Raw genomic sequence first — 21741 nt, forward strand, 5'->3', positions numbered from 1 at the left:
TTAACGTTGTAAATATTCAAACTCAAACTCAAAATATCTTTATTCAAGTAGGTAACTAAGTACACTTTTGAATAGTCAAGTTAAATTAATCGTAAATTTACATTTACTACCAGTTCGCAAGTCAAGGGCGTAGAGCGGGTAAGAAGAACTGGCAAGAAACTTTCCGCCACTCTTTTTAATCGCCAAGTATTGTCATACAAATTGTTTGAACTGGAGCAATTCAATCCCAAGGATTAGGATCATTTAAGTAGTCCTCAAATTTATAAAAAGCTTTGTTGATTAATTTTCGTTTAACGAGGACTTTGAATTTATTTAGTGATAATTCTCTAATTGCGCTTGGGAGTTTGTTGTAAAAACGAATACAATTTCCATATAAGGAGTGATTTATCTTTTGGAGCCTGGTTGGTCGTACACTCAAATTAGTTCTATTTCGCGTATTATACTGGTGAAAGTCACCATTTGTTTTAAAATCGTTTATATTTTTTGGACATACAACAAGGCTTCAAGAATATATTGACCAGATAGTGTCATAATATTTAATTCCTTAAACTTATTCCGTACCGACTCCCTCGGAGAAACACAACAAATACCCCGAACAGCCCGCTTCTGCAGCACAAATATGGATTGAACCTCTGCAGCAGCACCCCACAATAAAATGCCGTACGACATAACGCTATGAAAGTAGCTATGATACACAATTTTAGCCGTGTCCTCATCAGTAAACTGTCGGATTTTCTTTACTGCATATGCTGCAGAGCTCAGCCTATTCGAAAGAGTCTCTATGTGTGGGCCCCATTGGAGTTTACTATCTATTGTTATGCCTAGAAAAACAGTTTTGTCAACAAAGTTTAGTTCACTGTCCTTAATTTTCAGGTTACCAATATCTCGCTTTACGCTAGTAGTTGTAAATCTAATACATTTTGTTTTATTCTCATTAAGCAATAAGTTATTTACATTAAACCAGTTAACTATACGAGAGATAGAATTGTTTACATCGTCCAATAATACGTTATTCCTATTCACTTTAAATAGAAGTGAAGTGTCATCAGCAAACAATACCATCTCATGAACTTCGTTGACAAAGAATGGGAGGTCATTTATGTAAATCAGAAATAAGAAAGGCCCGAGAATCGATCCTTGGGGGACGCCCATTGATACCTGCGAACCCGGAGAGGTGACTCCATTGACATGAACTCTTTGGATCCTTCCCTTTAAATATGAATTCATCAGGCTGGAAGCTTTGCCATCAACGCCATAGTGTTGAAGCTTTCCAACGAGTATATCAGGATGAACACAGTCATTCAATCAAAAGCCGTGACAACTGCCGTTTGATTCCTTTCATTTGAAAAAAAAAACATAACAGAAAACAGATCACATCTATGGTTGTAGAATCAGGAAGGTTACACATTTTATAGATTTATGGACAGAGTCAAGTTCAGAGACTAAACGAACCCCCAAGTCCCTTTTGTCAAAAAGTATCTACCAAGTGGAACCAGTACTTTTGTAGCGCGCAACTATAGTATAGAAGTAATTTAGTAAACTAACTAACTAACTTCCGTAACTTCACTAACATATATATATAGCTACAGAGAACAAAACCAGACATAAGCATATTTACTAATTATCCAGTCGTACCTTTAACAATATTAGCTATATCTTCATGGCCATAGATCAAACACGTGTAAATTAAATACATTATCATAATTTACTTATGGTATTTAATTGGACAGTGTCTAGGGATTTCGCGCCAAAGTTCACGTATTGATTGATATCCGATGGGTTCAAAGTCCGATTTCTCATTGGCAAATCACGATTCAAGCGTTAATAAAATATAATTGATTGACAGCCGATTCGTTCTAGTTTTAGAATTCGATTTTATAAAAATTGTACTTATTTGTTTTGATACCACGCATGTATTGTTACAGTCATAACAGTAGGTAACTATGACTATGTCAAAAATGTATTGGATTTTGACACTTTAGAGCCATCTTTCTTAGCGCACCTATGACCTAACAGTCTGTTATATATGTATATAGTTATGATATACTTCTTATACCGAATCGACTTAGTTTGCGTGTACACAAAAAATAATGGAATGTCTTATGTCATCTGTCACACAGGAATAATGTAGCAGCCAAGCAACCAAATTAGAATTGAGTAATTTAAGATTAAAAAAAATGGAATTTAGGGTTAGAACGATACCTAGTCGCACAGGGATGCATGAACTAAAATATAAATGCGTAAACAAGAAAGAAGTACTTTTAATTGTATCCCCGAATATTATAATCCTTTACTTTAAGTAAAAAAATATTGGTACTAACAAAAATAAAAGGCCAACACAGAACTAATTTTTGTCACTATTGAGTTAACCCTGGCTGTTCATTGACTTTCTGTCTATGTGTGCATTTAATACTGGCTCGTACGTGAAGGAAAACGTCGTGAGGAAACCTTGCCTTGGACCCCAACAGTCGACGTGTGACCTGACACAGAATGACCTACTTGTCTATGAAGAAAAATAAATAATCAAGAAACAGATAAGGAAATCTGGGTCCTAGATCTTAATAAGGTATTCCCTATACCGTAACTGTATTTTTCGAGTTAACCACAATTGTTGCCAATGCTTTGATAATATTTTAGCTTTTTAATTTGTACACAAATTACAAATTTCAAAATACTGAAACCGTCAAGGAAAACGCTCTGATGAAATCAAATAGTCCATGAACCATTTTAATTAAAAATTTAAATGTACTCACGACTATAGTTGTGTTGTACTTGTTTGTTTATTGTAAGGAAAATCGTTTTTAATTAAAAATTGTTCCCAAACATCTAAATAAGGCAAAGAAAATAAAAAATAATTGCGACCGAACAATGAAATAATATGGTTTTGTATATTCGAAAATGCATTTCGATTCAGTGTTTAATCATTATAACTTTTTTAGACCCTAAGAAGATTTAAATACGACATTAGAACTTTTTTAAATGAATTTATCTTTGACACTTGCCAAGTTGCTGCACAAACTATTTTAGGAACGAAGTCTAATATCCAAGCCACAAAAGAGTCAAGGACACGTATTAAAATGTTTCATTTATAAAAAGTTATTACAGCTGGCAAGCGTGAAGAGTATAAAAGATTTTTAATTAAGAACTTCTAAAAATATGTTTGAGTCAGATTGGTTACGAAGGTAGTGAAGGCCTCCGTCACTTCCGAGTTCAAACACGTTAACCTGAGATACAGTTTATGGAAATTCAGTATTACTATAAATGTTTTTTTATTCGTTTCCTGTATAGAATACTGGCCGTGCTCTGCGTTTATTCGGTCGTAATGTAATATAACTTATAGTTTCAATTAAAAGACCAACATAAATGATAATAACAAATTATAAGGAAAGAGCTTAAGTCACGTAGATCACCCAATTGGAAGGATCTTTCGTAGAATATTGTACCAGCGTTGTCTTTGATTTCGTACAATAAAATCCAATATATGCATGAACGTTTCATATAAAGAAATATGTATATTTGGTTCTATCCATACCAAATATACGCAAAATAAAGAGTAAAATGTAAATTATTGTAATGTTACACAATACCATGTTGGTCGAATTATCTAGGTATTAATTGAAATAAGCAATGAATGTGAAAGAACAAAATTTTGTTTCTATAAATATTAAGACGAAATCAGGTTTTAAGAACGTGGTATTTGGAAGAGGTATAGTTGTCATTTGTCAAGTTGCCAATTGTTATGTTTTTAAATTGTCACAGAGTAGTTCATACACATACTAATACAGCATGTTTTAAAACTAGAAATTGTTTGTTCAAAACATATTTTATAATAATCTATAGTAACAAATTACAAAACTTATGTTTATATTTCATGTGTCCTTTTTGGTTCACTGTTTACATATACAAATTTTAATTGCTTTGCTTTGTTCAATTCTTGACGTTTGACGACTCATTGGTCTAGTGGTTAGTACCCCTGACTGCGAATCCATGGCTTCCGGGTTCGATCCCCGGCTGAGACCAACATCGATGTGATGAGCATTTGGTGTTGTGCTTAGGTCTTGGGTGTTTAAATATGTCATCCTTCAATAATATGTATGTATATCCGTTGACTAGTACCCATAATACAAGCTTCACCAGCTTAGCATGGGACTCGGTCAATTGGTGTGAATTGACTTTAAAAAAAAAAAATTGTATATGTAATTTTATTTCATATGTAAATTTGCACGTCTTGCGCTCACCTTACGTAATTTTTTTCCCACAGTGGTTGGCCTGGTTGAGATTCCTCGAAAGCGACAAGGCCCTCCTTTTTATTTAATTATTTAAAAAAAATACTGTTATTAAAAAAACGTTCTAATTATTTTCTAGCATGAATTTCTTGGTTACGATTAAAGTAGCTTTTTGTTTACTTTGTCAAATATTTCTTTGCAACTTACACAAACGAATCTATTTAAACAGCATATACCATGAGTTTAAACCATTATTATAGGTTTGTTTTTATTACTTGATATTTATTTTGTGCCTTGATTGTAACCCGTGTAATTAGAATTTTATATACTAAATCCTTCAGTTATATTATTGATTTGTTTACAAGATTATTTATAGTTATTAGTCACGACAGGCCGTTGAAATACTGTCGTGCAAAAACTGTGGTTCCATGTGGTTTACCTTCTAAGATGAATTCATTAATATATAAATGTTTTTATTATTACGGAAGCATTTGCACCTATGTACTTACTTATTCTAAATGATTGAACACTCTTAAATAATCACTACTTTTTACTGAATTTTATAAGTTAATAATTAGATTATTATTAAAATAATTTGCGATTTGTTCGGTGAGTAAAAAATCCGTGGATGAACCAAAACGCTACTAAATTCAAAGTTATAAAATGAGATTTTTCAAGATCTTCTACAAAATATTCACAATTAATGTGCTAATCTTTTCGTCCCAAATAATAAAATACATAATGACGAAAATGGGTTTTATAAATAGAGGTTGGATTGTGTCCAAATGGAAGTTTAACCCTACAAGGCTCATTTTTTTTTTAGTGTGCGACAAAAATATATATGTTGTAATTAGTGATCAGAAGATAGGGAAAAATTATAAAAATAAAAATACAACCATATTTTACGGAAAAATCAAGTTTTTATTTGAGTTCCACATACGGTACACTGAGCCTTAACTCTACTTTTTGTTATTAAAGTACTACAATTGAATTCTTTTGTAAATCGTTTCCTATTTTATTTTATAAAATAAAATAAAATAGGAATTGGTGAGTTATTATTTTTAAGAAACTGACTATTACCTTTTTTACTATTACATATTGCAATTTATATTAAAATTAACAAATTTCTTATATTAGTTAAAATTATGTAACTAATATAAGAAATTTGTTATTGATGAAACGATCTAAAGCAATTATTATATTTACTTAGAGAAAGTTCTACGCGACATTTGTCGCAAGATAGGAATGTTTTTCCTTTGCAACCAGGAAATTTGCATCGTTGTCTTTTTTTACCCCAAACAGGAATATGCTCAAACCCATCACGTCTGACATCACGAGGCGGTAGGATTGAGGTGTTTGGCTTCTGCCTTTTTTTTCAATTTCATCAGATAAACTTGGTCTACCTCTCTTTTTGTTTATGGATAGCCCAAACAAGCATAAACTTTTCCCTACGTTAAATTTGAAGTCCTGTTTCATTGGCGTTGGCGTATGCTGTTGCTCTCCGACTCTTCTGTACAGTAACCAGCAATTGATAAGTGTGACATCAAGAAGATGATAAAATAGCCTCAAGTACCATTTTCTGGTCCTAATTTTTATTTTATATTTCCCTAGGAAAGAATCTACAATTTCTTCTACAATATGCTGAAGTAACTCATCATCAAAATACCATAAAAAATATTAGAGGGGAGTTTCGAAGTCTATAATCGGTGACTGTAAATTTGTGTTACAAGTTAATGTAAAAGGAGGTGATTGAAAAGACGTTTTCTTCCAAATGAGTCTTCTCTTTTTTCTTTGGCTGTCAGTCACAGAGCCAGGGATTCTAGACCTAAGACCGATTGCGTTGCTCACGGTCGAAGATCGTCTAGGTGCCCGAGATCGTGTAATCGTACTTGTATTCATTCCTGATGTACTAGCCTGAGGGTCTGATATTTCTGGATGATGATTTTCAATATTCGTATTTACATCGTTGACGGGAGACGAACACTGATGGCTCTGCGGAGATAAAGAAGTCTCCACGTCACTAAGTGGCTGGGATGAAAGTTTTGGATGCACTGAATTTTTTCTACGTCATCATCACTTTCAGCGTCTGTAAAATCTAGTTCATCTTCACTCCCAGAAGGAATATTCAAGAATCTATCAATATCTTCATCACGCTAACCTTTTCGCGACTATCTGCAATAATATCAAAGTGAAAAGAAAGAAAATCTAGAAAGTAAATCCTAAGTACGTATAAGTAAAAACGGACACTAAAGCTCAACGTACCGTATGTGGAACGACATAAAAATATGATTTACTAATATGTTTATTATTGATATATAAAAAATCAACTTACCTCTGCAAAATATACACTGTATATTACACACAGAATTTTTTTCGAATCAGAACTGTTCAAAATCTATTAATTGTTTATTTTTGAATTAAGAGAAACGAGTAACGTATCACTATCATTCAAATTTCACACCGAGTGCACTATGAACAAAAAGACGAACGACATCTTTAGGTAAAGATTCCTATTACTACATTGGTAAATGTCAATAGCTTCTATCAAGACGGCAAGAAATGTCACTTTTAAATTTTTTATAGCTATAGGAAAGATTAAAGTCGGTGTTCCACATATGGAACTGGGTGCCTTGTAGGGTTAACTACACTGAGGTCAAGTTCACTAATTTTCCGTTGGAAAGCTGCATTGAAAATGATGCATAATTTATAAAGCTTTTTTACTAAACTTTTAGAAGCTAATTTGCATCAAACAAGTTACTTACTCCGCTAGCTCGGCTCGGCTCCGCTGACTCATAATGCTTTTTTGGCGATTAAAAAGAGTGGCGGAGAGTTTATTTTGCCAGTTCTTCTCGTCCGTTCTACGCCTTTGATTTGAGAACTGGCAGTAAATGTAAAATTAGAAGCATTGAATATGTATTTCTTTATTGACGTTCATAATTGTACATTGTGTTACCTAAATTAATAAATGCTTTTGAATTTGAATTTTACCTATTGGCCTCCGAAACGAGAAACTTCCAGCGCTCCTTGTCCTGTACCACCTTTATATTTCTTTTCATTTCCCACGTAATTACTTGAGTCTTTGCCTAACATTTTGCATCCGTTTCTTACATCTTTTTTCCATAGGCATGTGTAGGTTTACTTTTATATTTGAGGCATTCAGGAAATCCTAGTGCCTTTTTCATATCCAACTCTGCACGAAAGTAGCAGGTCACCAGAATCTTTGCTATACACAGACTGTTCCTACAAGGCCGTGTAAGGAATTGGTAATTCTACCTGACCGATCCATTGGTTATTGGTTTATGGACTTAGTTTCCGCACTAAGACTCTCACTAGGTCCGTTGTGGGTAAAGTCCTGGCTAACTAAGCCAGCCTTACTCCTTCCAAAAGCACAGAAGCCTCCTGGGCACTTCGCAGGCTTCGGAGCGACCTCACTGTTCTGAGGATGTCCGCACGTTGTTTAGCCACAGCCTCGCATTCCAGGACTACGTGGGTGACTGATTCCTCTGCGCTGAAACAGCCTCTGCACAGGTGTCTGTCGCGCCTAGGACAAAAAGATGTTTATTAAGGAGACAATGGCCTGTAATTGTGGACCGATCCATGTAATTAGTACTAATTATGCATGGAAAAATCCCCCGAGGTTCTATCGACCTGAGTTAAGATCACTACCACTGGGCTTACTCCGTTTCACATCAATATGATATAAAATTCAACCCATTGCGTGTTTGTAGTATATAAAATGTATTAATACTAAAACAGAATATCGTCTGCTTAGTCACGATATCCCTAGCCGCACACGTGTACGGAAAATAATATCAAAGTTAAAATAACACGGAATAGATTAATAAGGTTGATGTCAGTAGAATATTATACTATTCGTTCAGATTTTCATCGCTGAAGACTCATTTTGGATTAGGGAATTAAATTTTGACGCGGGATACTTCTGGCAATTATTCCTTCATTACCTTTCTGCCTTATTTATGAATTCTTTAAATATATATTATTAAATTAAATGTATAGTCGGTAAACAAAAATTCTAAAAGGTTGGTTACTTCTGTTAAAAAAAGCCAATGTATAAAAAAATATCTATAACATTTTATGAAGAAACATCAAGAAGACTTGAGTCATACAATTAATATATATTAATTCGTGTTAATATTGTTGTTTATATAACACGTCTTAATTAATGGAGTGAATCACCTTGCACTGATATTGTTATGTCCTTCATTTTTAGTTCCACGTTTCGTTGCCCACATTCATACTGCCTTCTACGTTGTCAACATATGTACTTGGCTACTAAAGAAGTAATAAGTGAATACACCAGAAATTTCATAGCCGCATGGTGTTATTTTTGTTACAGGAATGAGCGTAAAATTTTTGATAAAACATGTTTTATAACATTTTAAAAAATGTGACGAATAAATCTCTGACGTGACTATATATACATATTTCTACCAATTTATAAAAATGTCCAGTCTTATGAAGCTGGCACAAACCGGTAGTAATTTATAAAAAAAAGTTGCTGGCAAATCTATCAAATATAGCACGGGTAATTTGTAAAAATAGCAAGTGACCTTCACAAAGTTCCAGATTTAGTCATCTATACCAACTATATATTTTTTCGTTCTTCTTAATTATAAATGTTTGGTCTCTAAGTTTATCATAGAGAATTATCAAACAAAGAACTTCTTAAACTTCGCTATGTTAAAACGTGACTCAGTGTGAATAGTTTTAAGAATTATCAAAATATTTGTTTTAGTGGTCGTAGTAGTTTAAATATTTCCAAATAAGTAAGTTGGAATATAAGAAACGCACTGTACCTTCAGAATTAGCTACTTTTTTTTTCAGATTTAAGAAAGTTAAACCAGTGTCGTTACAACCTTTTTTAGGTCTGGGCATTAGATTTCTGTATCTATTTTGTTATCATTTGTTTTTTCTGATAGGCAAATAGGCGATCAGCCTTCTGTGCCTGACACACGCCATCGACTTTTAGGGTTTTAAACCCAAATGCATGCCGGTTTCCTAAAGATTTTCCTTCAGCGTATCTGCGAGTGTGCGAGTGCACATAGACAGAAAGTCTATTGGTGCACAGGGAATCGAAACTACAACCATCGACCGATAGATAGGAGTCGCTCGCTGAAGGCACAACATTGCTATAAAAGTTGGTAGTCATATGGGAAAAATACCACTAACGTAACTCGCCTAAATCCATGTTCAAAGTATTTAAGTAAATTTAGTTTATATTAATCTCAAATTATAGAGACGTTGATCCATTTAAAGATACGTTTTTAGTGATGACGGATGACGAAATCACAATTACGATTTTCAGAATGGAAAAATACTCCTCATTGTTTCAGTTTGTTTTGCAATAATCCTCGACTACACAGTATTTACTTCTCTATATTTACCTAACCAGAATATGTTATTAAATATAGTATATTTATCTTTTGTATTTGTATTTACAATATAAATAGCAATCTATATTTTTAATTACGTAAGAATCTCATCGGATTGCGCCACAAAAACAAGAGTGATAAATATCGCGCCAGTTGGAGACGGATTGCACAATGTTTTGTTTTTCAAAATATTAATTGTCAGTCCACAAGATAGTTATAATTCCCAAAAAAATTGTGTAGTGTGTGCAAAATGTTTTTTCACCTCTGCGCTCTAGTTTCCCTCTTAACTTTTCTAAACACATAAATTTTAATAATTCATATCTCTTTTCAGATCCGTTGAAGAAAATAATTCAGAAAGAACATTCGTCTTAACACCTCTCACCAGAGATTACAAATTTAGAAGACACATACGTTCAATGTCGGATGTCCAAAACAGTACTCCTTACAGAATTCCTTACCGGTCCAAGAAAAACTTCTCACTCACCTACGACTCCGACACTAGGTCGAGGAGATTGCCCTACTGTCTACCAATTGAGTCGTCAGATTCTAGTGATTTCTGCGAATTACCAAAAAGAAGAATAGAATACGAGATCTTAAAGCATTCGGACTCAATGCGCATATTATAAGATCTGTGGATTTGCTGACCGCACAAATGTTACCAGCACAAGAAAATGTTAGAAGGCTAATATGCTTATATTTTGAACTACAGGCGTAGTTCTAACTGGAATGCGAATGTGTCATTTTATTTACGTCAAGTCGTCAAGATGCCTGCGCCGTGCAAGAAAAAACATTTCCTTGATAATTTTGACAATTGACATTAAAGTCAAGCACGATGTGAATATGAAACCATATAGGGTATTGTTTTGTTATTTGGATCATAATAATTTTATTAATTTCACTTGTTTTATAGCACTGCGAGTAGAACGTTTTACCTATAACTTCTTTTACAAGTAAAACTAACACGACGATCTTAGTAAAAATGCTATACATTATAGATTTTATTATTCATATTTCTCGACAGTTATTTTCCTGAAAGGATTAACACTTAAAATCATCCGACAGATACTTTAGTAGATCTCACTTTACGACTCTCTTTCGGCAAGAAACTAATAAATATCTGCTGAAACGCTTAAATAGGAAAAGGTTTTTTTAATAAAGAAATAGTAATGCTCCTCTATATAATATTTTGTTAAATTTAACCTTCAGAAATCGTTGACCTCGTAATCGATTAACACATACAAGCTTGAAAGGGAATTTATCTATAGAACCTAAAATAGTTATCAGTTGATTAAAATCTTAATAATCTCTAAACTGGAACTAAAAGATAAGCTATCCATTTCCTAAGTATTGTTAGATTATTCTGTAGGATATTTGTGAATTAAAATTCTGAATAAAAAAACAAGGCACAGGAAAAGAAAAAAATGCATTAACACAGGCTATAGAAATACACGGCTCTAGGTTGTCTTTGCTTATGGTAAACATTACAAATCATAATTTGTCTTGAAGCTGTTTATTATTGTTAAGAACAAAGCTGACTGCTCGACTAATTACGTTTATTGTTAAGCTTTTCTTAAACTTTTGTGTTGGTTAATGTGTCCAATTACTACTAATAACTAACCTAAGTGATTAAATGAGACTGTGATCGTGTTAGGATAATAACTGTAATTATTTAAACATAAGAAAGAATATAGTTAAGTTTATTATTAAGCATAATTTAATATGTAAAAAAGGATAATATGCCATAACATGCCTTAATTTTTTTATTTGGGACTAAGAAGACTGTCTCTATCGTACGAAAGTTAACACAATTCTGTATTGATCGTTTATCAAATTTAATTTAATTTAATATAAAGAAATATATAAATGTCTTACCTCGATTTAATTCGGTTAAAGGTATCATCGTTATATTATATATCATATTATCTTTTCAATGACGTTGAAACACGATAGTCGATTTGTGTGTGGGTCTAGTTTTTCATAGTTGATAAATTATTTATATTTATAACATACTGTATGAAAGGGTAAAATAATGCTTTCTGAAAATGTAAATCTGTAATCAGATAAATTAAACAAAGTCTTTAATTACAATAATCAAACTGTTCATAAAAAGGAAAATATTGAAAATACTATAATTTATATTATAGTATTTTCAATGTAAGTTTCAAGTATACCTACATATAAAAATAATAAAATTTGAATAAAAACAAAACAACCATTGTTGTGATAAATTATTTTGTTGTGATTCTGACTGGACAATATTATGCCATAAATATTTTCATTTTATACACGCTTTATCAAAAAGGAATATATGTATTCAATATATTATTATTAATCAAACTGTATTCACAGTAGCTATGGCAGGTATTGAGATTATATTGATGCCTGACATTAGGTATCAACAGAAGCGTTGATACCTAAAATCTAACACTGACTAATTATAACTTTGAAGGTAAACGAAATTTGTGAAAATAAATTTATTTTCTCATTGAATTTGCATTTTATTTTTGGTGTATATAGCTCTTTTTTGTGGCACGCTTGCGGTGCGCAATTCAAACAATAAGTATTCAATTTCTTCGACATTTCTTAGTATTATAACTTACAAAAAATCAATATATACTATATGATGGATTAGTATACCTATTATAATATGACTAATACTAGGTACATTCAAGTAAATATTCACATACGTCACATACATACGTGTGATATGAAATATGAATGGGATAATAATTATTGTTTATTCATGTTTGGCAACATCAAGAAGTTGGGAAAACAATATTATACCAATATACCTACCAATAAGCAACTCCCTCAAAAGTAGATTTAAAAGGACGGAAATTTGTTTAAAATAGGTAGGTTAAATATTGTGAATTTCTTCCTGACACGTAAAAAAATTTTTCTCGTTAGTTATATATATATAATTTTATGCTGTGCTAGAGGTACAGGCTATTGTCAATTTTAATACTGTTTTAATTTTTCAAACACCTTAGTTAAAGTACTCTTTATTAAATTATTGTCTATGGTCAAGGTTCATAACACGCGCCAAGTGTCAGCTTATAACCATTGTTCTGTGACATTAACAATTTTGCAAGGGTACCCATCTTATAATATAGCCCCAAACTTACTGGACAAAAAGTGCAGAAATTCTAGAGGAGAAAACTATAAATGGTTGGGACAATGAAGTATCTACTTATTTATTCCTTATTTAATTATATTTATTTAAAAAGCACAATTCTATAATTAAGTAAGAAAGCTATGAATAATGTTTGATCCTATATTAAAAATACCTGTATTCCTGCATTAACAATTAAGTAATATCTTATAGAAGCGCGCACCACGCCATCTATTGTATGATTTATTGTTTATAGGGTTTTTACTTAAGTTTTAGAGGTAAGTATTGTTTAGAAAGGGTAACACTAAATTAGACGCAGTCGGTTGGCAATCGCTTTGAGTTTTGACCATTTTAAAGTCGTCTCTCATCTGTGTCAAACCTCAATCGAATCTAAAAATTCTAGATACCAGGCCATACCTCCACAAAAAAAAAAAGAATCTAAAAATTCTGTGATTTCTGATTTTGTAATTTGTATGTTTGTAATTTTGGGTGTCGGGTGGATGGCGATGGCTTTTAACTTGGCGCCTATTTTGAAAACGAATTTTATTTAAAATAGTATCATATCGTTTAAGGCTAATTATTTGTGACTAAAATAAATAAGTAATATATTAATAAATTACATAGCGTCAACCAATAGTTATTTTTTAAATATATATTATTTTAATTCATTCAGGAAAAATCCATCTAAATAAGTGTAATACTCAAAATGAAGACGATAATTATATGTTTTTTATTTATATTGAAAAGTATACAAGCTGAACCATTACCAATTGTGTTGTGGCATGGAATGGGTAAGTAATAATTATTAAGTAAATTAAAATTAATTTTAAAATTATTATATTATATAACTACATTTAAACATTGTTAAAGATGATAAAGATTGCCTTTTTCTAGAATGTGAGACATGAATCAATAAAACTTTTAAAATTTATAATGGAAAGTATGGTACAATGCACCATAAATGTATTTACATAATAATATAATTGCTTTATTATATTTACCACATATGTTATGAATCAATAAACTGATAAATGATGTTATTTCAGGAGACACATGCTGTTATTCTTTTAGCTTAGGAGCATTCAAAGCATTTCTTGAAGACCAAATCCCAGGTGTTTATGTAAATTCTCTTATGATTGGTGACTCCATTATAGAAGATATGGAGAATGGTTTCTTTTTTTACCCAAATAAACAAGTTGATTATGTATGTGACAAGCTCTCTAAGGACCAAAAATTACACCAGGGTTTCAACGCCATTGGATTTTCTCAGGGATCTCAGTTCTTGTAAGTTGATTTTACATCAAATATGTTGTGTTTTGTGTACTAAAAAGGAAAAATATTGCATACAGCATATTCCAATCATCATTTGTTTTCTTCATAAATCAAATGTTATTGTTATGATACTTAGTATATACTAATACACAATTAGTTGTATATAGGTCTATACATATGTATAGGATTATAAAGTAAACAAGATTAAAATGAAGACTTCTATTACCTAACTCCTGCTTGATGTTACCTGACCTTGCATCATTTTGAAAGCATATTTCCTTTTACATTTAACTTGACAAATTAAAAATATTTACAATAATATTTTTTGTTACATAGTTTAAGACTAGAAGGTTTGTAATTTAGTAAGCAAAGCAGTGAAATTCAAATACGAATTGCACATTTAAAATATTTACTAGCGCATAAACAATGGTATAATAGTTTTTGAGATAAATATTCAAACTCCCAATTTTCTGAAGCGATTTTGCTGCATCTATAATTTCTCACAATTCAAAGCATATTATAGTAGCAAATATTTACAAAACCTTAGGTGTTGAAGAACTGGACAGAGTCTTGCTTTATCACTAAAAGATTAGTGTTTAGACAAAAAAATCCCTCTTCGTTGCCTTGATTATGTTAGCTGTAATATTAAAGAAAATAATTATACAGATTTAAAAACATCCATCTCTTAACATGACAAACATAACCATATTCCAGCCGCGCTGTAATCCAACGATGCGGTGACAAGATACCAGCAGTGAAGAATTTCATCAGCCTCGGAGGTCAGCACCAAGGAGTGTATGGTCTACCTCATTGTGGTGCTCTCCAGCATCAGACGTGTGACTATATTAGGAAATTGCTCAACTATGGTGCTTATTACAGGTGTGTTCTTATACTAAATCAACCTAAGTTACCAGGTTTTATTAATTAATCGCCGTTTATTTCGAAGGGGAGGGGAGTAGGAGGCGTGATTTTAACGTTTTCGAGTAGAGACTTCAAAATCGAGTAGATAATAAATCTGGCAAGTCCAAACAGTAATACCTAGCGGGATCGAATTTGCGGTCGGTGTGTATTTGGTCGAGAACTGGTGGCAATTTGATGAAGTGCAAGTTTTAGATCAAAAAACCTAAAATCATGATAAGCACGTGTCTCTCTTTCTTGAGAGGATGTAACCTTTCCCCTAATTATTAGGTAATGACTAATGTGGCCCTCTAACCCCCTACAGCACCAACTGTCGGGCCGCCAGCTAGTCCTATTATAGGTAATATGTCCAACAATTAATCCTGTCATACCCACTTGAATATGCTATATATGTATTTATATATTATACTTTTGATGCAGTATAATAATAACCAGCCTTTCTTTATCTACATTTAGGTTACATACAATATACAAAAAGAAAGATATGTATATACAATTTTATTATTCTAAGATACGGCCCTCCGGTTACATCCAATGTTTCCACATCTTTTGCCGTCAGCATCCAATTTTTGCCAGCAACCCTTTTAATATCTCTCTCTCTCTCTCTCTAATGGACCATCTTCCATCTCTAAAACCTAGGCCTAGAATCTTCTGCAGAACTTTTATTTTCAGTAATAAATATCACGAGTATCAAAAACAAAATGTCATTACTAATCGTGCTTAATCGTGCAATAATTTTTTTTAATGTAACTTTCGCCTAAACAGAAGAGAATATAATGTTCCGTTCCGTGATTTTATGTGATTTGTTATCTGCGAAAGTATTCCTACATTCTAGCCTAGAAAGAAAAGTAGGAAGTAATTTAGAAATTATGTTTTACAAAGCAATATTGTTACGTAAACTATTTGTCTCACTTGTACGTTATATTGTTTAATTGTAAAAATACGCGTCTGTATTTAAAATCTACATATATACTAGCCGATCCGGCAAACGTCGTTTTGCCATGTATATCATTTATAATAAAAAAATAGGGGTTGATCGTAGAGGGTTGAAAATTAGGGGTTGTATGTATTTTTTAATTCTGTAACATAAAAAAAATAAAAAATAAAATTTTATCTATAAATAAAAAAATAAAAATTAGGGGTGGACTACCCTTAACATCTGGCGGGCTGATTTGTGAATCTAAACCATTCCCAGATCCCCTTGAACACACACAAAAAATTTCATCAAAATCGGTCCAGTCGTTTAGGAGGAGTTCAGTCACATACACACGCACACAAGAAATATATATATTAAGATTTAAAAGTGTAACAATACTGCGACGTTTTCTCACTGAGTACAGCTGAGAAAAATATCGAGAAAAGAAAAATTTCTTTATGTATTATTTTTATTTTACACTTGCATTATGACAACTATATAAGTAGGGCGTAGCGCTTAAACTGTCTTCCTCAAGTCTTCCTTCCTAAGGCAATAAATAAATATGTAAGAAGATTTAACTAACATAAGTCGATCTTTATTTCAAATACTAAATATAAACAAATAGATTCCAAACCCCTTCCAACTTGTTTATAGAACAAGCGTGTCTTTAAATATACACATTGAACGGTAATTATTATGATAGCAAAGGTTATCAAGACGTACATTGCTCTTGACAAGCTTAAAGCAAATATTCTTATTTGTTTTCTATGACCTTAGGGTATATAATATGACTCTTTGGGATATGGATTTGACATTTTATTCACGGAAGTTATTCTTAGCACTAAGTCTGTCACTCTGGGGCAGAGATTCATAAACGAGATTAAGCGTGGACCATGACAGCAGTATACTCGTATACCAATACAAATTTGACCTAAGAGTCACGCATTATTTGACGGCTCATTGGTCTAGTGGTTAGTACCCCTGACTGCGAATCCATGGGTCTCTGGTTCGATCCCCGGCTGAGACAAACATCGATGGGACATTTGGTGTTGTGCTTAGGTCTTGGGTGTTTAAATATGTAATTATATGTATATCTATCTATATATGTATGTATATCCGTTGCCTAGTACCCATAATACAAGCTTCACCAGCTTAGCATGGGACTAGGTCCATTGGTGTGAATTGTCATTTAACAAAAAAAATCGGTTGTCTGTAAAGTCGGTTTACTGACGATAGTTGAACGTGACAACGTCATAAAAAATATTGATGGGATGGTTGCATTTTTCAAAAAAAAAGTGTGTGTATGTCAGCTACGACGCACGATTGGAGTTTACTCCTTACGAACGATAATTATGATATATCGAATAAAAAAAAAGGGTAAATGAACGCATCTGCTAAAATGATAAGAGAAACAAACATATATCTGTAACTATTCGGATTATTTATATTACGTCAATAAAGCGTATTACATAAAGTATGTTACAAAACAATATAAATAGTAATAATAAACGAGTCTATTATTTAAAATAAATCTTGATTTCTATACAAAACGGCACGAACGACTTCCATACTTTATAAGCTGTGGTGTTAGCTGCTGTCCCAGGCTTATATAGTCGAATTTTTAATTAAACGAAGCTATCTGACAGTAGCTAATGTCACTTAGTAAAATAATGTTGCCACATTTAAAGTAATAGTGATGCGTTCAGTTCTTGTTCAATCAGATGAATGAACAATGAGTGTGAATAGTCAATCATTTCAAACAATAAAAGAATATTATTTCTATTTCAAAATTATATAAAAGTGCTCTGATATAAGTTAGGTACTAGTACTATGTAACTACAATCAGTTTTTTGACGTCTTATTACAAAGCGCGGCGCGGCGACTAGTGCCATCACGGATCATTAATTCAGGGGTTTTTACTTTGTCACAACACTATTTTTATTTCATTAAAAACTGACAACACCGTAAACGTCAGTTGATATCGTCTAATTAAAAATTCGACTATAGTTTCGGCTTGTGTCAAATGCACTGCAGAACAAAGATGGCGATAATGTTCTGTGGCTGTCGACCATATTTTCATACTAAAGGTGGTATAGGTCGGTTATCGAAAGCTGGCGCGTTCACAGTATTCACACTAATGCAATTTCACTATACAGTATGTTTAAAAATATTACTTTTTTGCCAAGCTATATATTTTAGTCTACTCTGGTTTTAGTAAGGTTGGGTGGGTTGTAAATAAATAAAAATGTGTCAAGTACATATAAATATTATGTGCATACGAGGGTGGATCCAAAAGTTCTAAGCCCGACCAAGAACGTATAAGAGTAGTTTTATGTAAATAATTTTTCATTTTTCGACATAAGCTCCACCTAGATCAACACACTTCACTTTTACTTCACTAACTATTCTTTCAATACTCCTCTTAGAAACCCCAATCGCATCTGATGTCAAATTAAATAGAACATTTTTTCATTAAACTGTTTTTAATAAGATGCTTAAAATAATTAAAAACATTGTGCACCATTTCACGAGATTGCCCTGGTAATGTTTGAAAAAAGATCAACATATATAAAATAATAATAATATAAAACAGTAAAGATCAACATAAACAGTAGCAAAAGAAAAACAATAACTGTCTCTTTTATACTCATAAGCTTGACCGAGCGCGAGAGAGACGGACAGTCTTTTCGTGATGTATTTGTGATTGTATTTCAGTTTGACATCACGTCTCGCGCTTATTCACAGACACTACACAAGCACAAAGTGTAAATGTGTTGAAGCCGCCAGCTTTAGATAACATACCTATAAGAATATATGTTTTTATAATATAAATGTTTGTAGTAGTAATAAAACGTACCTACATCATCTATGCCCAAATCGGATTTTCTTTCTGTGACCAAAGTTACCTTTATAGTAAGAGAAGAACAAGAATGAACAATCTTTTTAGTTTTAATTTCAATGACCATTACTATTGACAAAACTCTATGGCACGCTAGACAAACTACTTTTATTTTTTACACCTGTCAACACTGACAATGTTGTAACGTGGCTGTCAAAACGTGAATTAAAAATAGAAAAGTCTGTGTAATGTATTCCATCTCATTCTTTTACACGTTCAATCCTACAGATATATATGTTTGTCTCTTTCTACATAACGCCTCAACTTTTCGTGTTATACTTGATTTTACTCCTCATAAAATTTCCGTACCGGGCCTTATAACTCAAATCGTTTCTTAAGGAGTAAACTCCAAAAATTAAATTTTATTTGTTTGATAGGTATTTTGTATGGATATAGAGAAGGAGGTAAATGGAAATCACAATTGAATTGATCAAGTTACATTTATTTGTACACATAAATATAATAAAATTATGTCAATTTTAAATGGAACGCCTCAGAGCGAGGTAACGCCTCAAATAAAGGTAACGCCTCAGAGTGAGGTAACGCCTCAGAGCGAGGTAACGCCGCATGAGTCATGTTTTTTCATGCGTGCAGCCGGCTCCATCGAATTATAAGACGTTATCATGTCAAAAAAAAAAAATTATAATAATAATTTTATTTCAAGCGAAATCTCAAAGCTTTGTTAAAACATAACACAAAAATACTTCTTCAATAAACGCGAAAAAAATCGCCTTTCAAATACATTATTAATCTCCGGAAAGAGAACCTCAAGGGATTTGTCGTCACAGCAGTGCTAAATTACCTTTTTCTACATTGGCAGTGTTACGTCATTATAGCTCAACAAGTCTTGATACTTATTGTTAAATATAATTTTAGTGAGTAAATGAAAAGACACGTAATCCTTATTTATGACTTAACTCGATTTAAAAAATGACAAGTGACTGTTAAACCCCAACAAGTTACAGTCGAGGAATGATTTTGATGTTTTTTCAGTTGGCTTCAAAAGTCCTTTGTACAAGCGACGTACTGGCACGACCCGTTAAACGAAGAGGAGTACAAAAAGTACAGCGAATTTTTGTCTGATATTAACAATGAAGTTACCATAAACCAGAAGTATATAGACAATTTAAATAGGATAGAACATTTTGTTATGGTCAAGTTCGATAATGACACAATTGTTCAACCCAAAGAGACTGAATGGTTCGGTTTCTATGCGCCCGGGCAGGCCAAGAAATTGATTACCTTGCAAGAATCGGATTTGTATCTTAATGTAAGTACGGTATTATACTATTCGTCGTCTGCAGTCGATGCCCGGGTACATGCTTATCTATATATATAAAAATTATACCCGTTTTCCGTTGTCACGACATAACATAAAAACGGCTTGACCGATTTGTCTGATTTTTTTTATAATATACCTTGAAGTACGAGGATGGTTCTTACGGAGAAAAATTTAAAAAAATTGAGTGAAAAAGTCTAAAAACAACACTTTTCTATATTCCCATACAAAATATTCGTAATAATACTTAAAAGTCAATTTGAACTTTAATACCATAGCATAAAGTTCAAGAGTTAGTGGAGGGGTTCCGGGAAGGTAAATTTTTATTTTTTGACATAATGTATTTGCTGTCTTATCAACTTTCTTTTTTTTTATCTTACTAGCTAGACCGGTGTAGGTGACCGAATAGCAGAATAAGTATTTAAAAAAAATAAAGAATCGACTGTTAGGCGGTACGATGTTCGCCAGGCCAGCTAGTATCAAATAAAATGAAGAAAAGTAAAAAAAATTTCTTTCTCACGCCGGAAAAATTGTTTTGATTAATTTTTATGCTAATTCTGTAAATTTTATCAAGCCCCTTAAGCATTCTACACATTAACAATCTAATAAATTCACGTATATATCTGTAAAAATAGTCGCGTAAACCGAAGTGAACCGGTAATAAACGCAGCGAACCTCATTAAAACACCCTATATTTTTTGTCTACACATGAATCATCTAATACCTTAAATCTTACAGTAATTTAATGTTTTTTCCAGGATCGCTTGGGCCTGCAGAAAATGGATAACGCTGGAAAATTGGTATTTCTGTCAGTACCAGGCGATCACTTAAAATTTTCTGAAGATTGGTTCTTGGAAAATATTCTGACTCCGTACCTTGCTTAGATCATTCTTAAGTGTTTTTAAAGTTATACAATTTATATCTTAGACTAAAATTAAAGAATCTCAAAGAGAGCTGTTATATTAATAAAAATTTTACTCCCCAAATATTCTTTTATTTAATAATTAAGTTTAGTGCCATCAGACGTAGTTTAAAAATAATATCGAGTAAGTCCTCCTTGTAAGATTATCTTGTTATCTATGCCAATAGATGAAAGCTGGACCCAAAACTTTAAATATTGTTTTACACACCATCTATTGTCAGTCATAATATCTTATGGATACGTATTTTAACGCCATCTCTCGAACATTTGAAGTACTGCTTACATTATAAGTTATATTATACACAGAGGTCATGCTAGCACTAGAGGCGATATACATTTATATATATAAATACATTTAAATACTGTCACTAGATGTCCTTACCTAAATCAGTACTCTAAGAAGTACTTGATCTAATTTTGTTAGACTTAATTAATGAACTGCTTTTTCTTACCGGACGACAAGAAAACTAGATAGCATTAAAAAGGTTTGTTCGATATTAATGTTTTGAATGGAATGAAAATTTTTAAAATTTGAATTCAGAATCCGGTAGTTATTTTAGAAATTTGCTTGTATACTTTTTTAAACCTTTCCAATTTTTTTGGGATGTTATGGGTTTGAACATTTCTTCAGGTCTCTCAAGATCAGCTCTTTTTGTTAGTTGCAGCAGAAATCTTACACTCTACTTCTCAATCTCATATTATTTCTCAATTTCAGTGACAGCATAGATTTGTAACTTATAATATGTATATTAATACTTATTAAACAATTTTTGTTGAACTTCGTTACAAAAATCAGTACAAATT

The 21741-nt window shown here is 32.2% G+C and overlaps 1 protein-coding gene across 2 annotated transcripts; it reads left to right on the forward strand.

Annotated features, from left to right (window-relative positions):
• The first annotated feature begins 13071 nt into the window (after positions 1 to 13071).
• On the forward strand, positions 13072 to 21001 carry LOC125056442 (palmitoyl-protein thioesterase 1). Of its 2 annotated transcripts, XM_047659536.1 has the most exons (6): positions 13072 to 13303; positions 13405 to 13522; positions 13778 to 14015; positions 14718 to 14882; positions 19730 to 20006; positions 20774 to 21001. In XM_047659536.1, exons 2-6 carry the CDS (start codon positions 13438 to 13440, stop codon positions 20897 to 20899), a joined length of 891 nt encoding a protein of 296 aa, XP_047515492.1. In that variant the 5' UTR covers positions 13072 to 13303; positions 13405 to 13437; the 3' UTR covers positions 20900 to 21001. The 2 variants fall into 2 exon arrangements, with proteins under 2 accessions (XP_047515492.1, XP_047515491.1); XM_047659535.1 differs by having other exon boundaries at positions 13072 to 13522.
• The last annotated feature ends 740 nt before the right edge of the window (positions 21002 to 21741 follow it).

Source organism: Pieris napi, chromosome 15 (genome assembly GCF_905475465.1).
Source record: "Pieris napi chromosome 15, ilPieNapi1.2, whole genome shotgun sequence".
Taxonomy (NCBI): Eukaryota; Metazoa; Arthropoda; class Insecta; order Lepidoptera; family Pieridae; genus Pieris; species Pieris napi.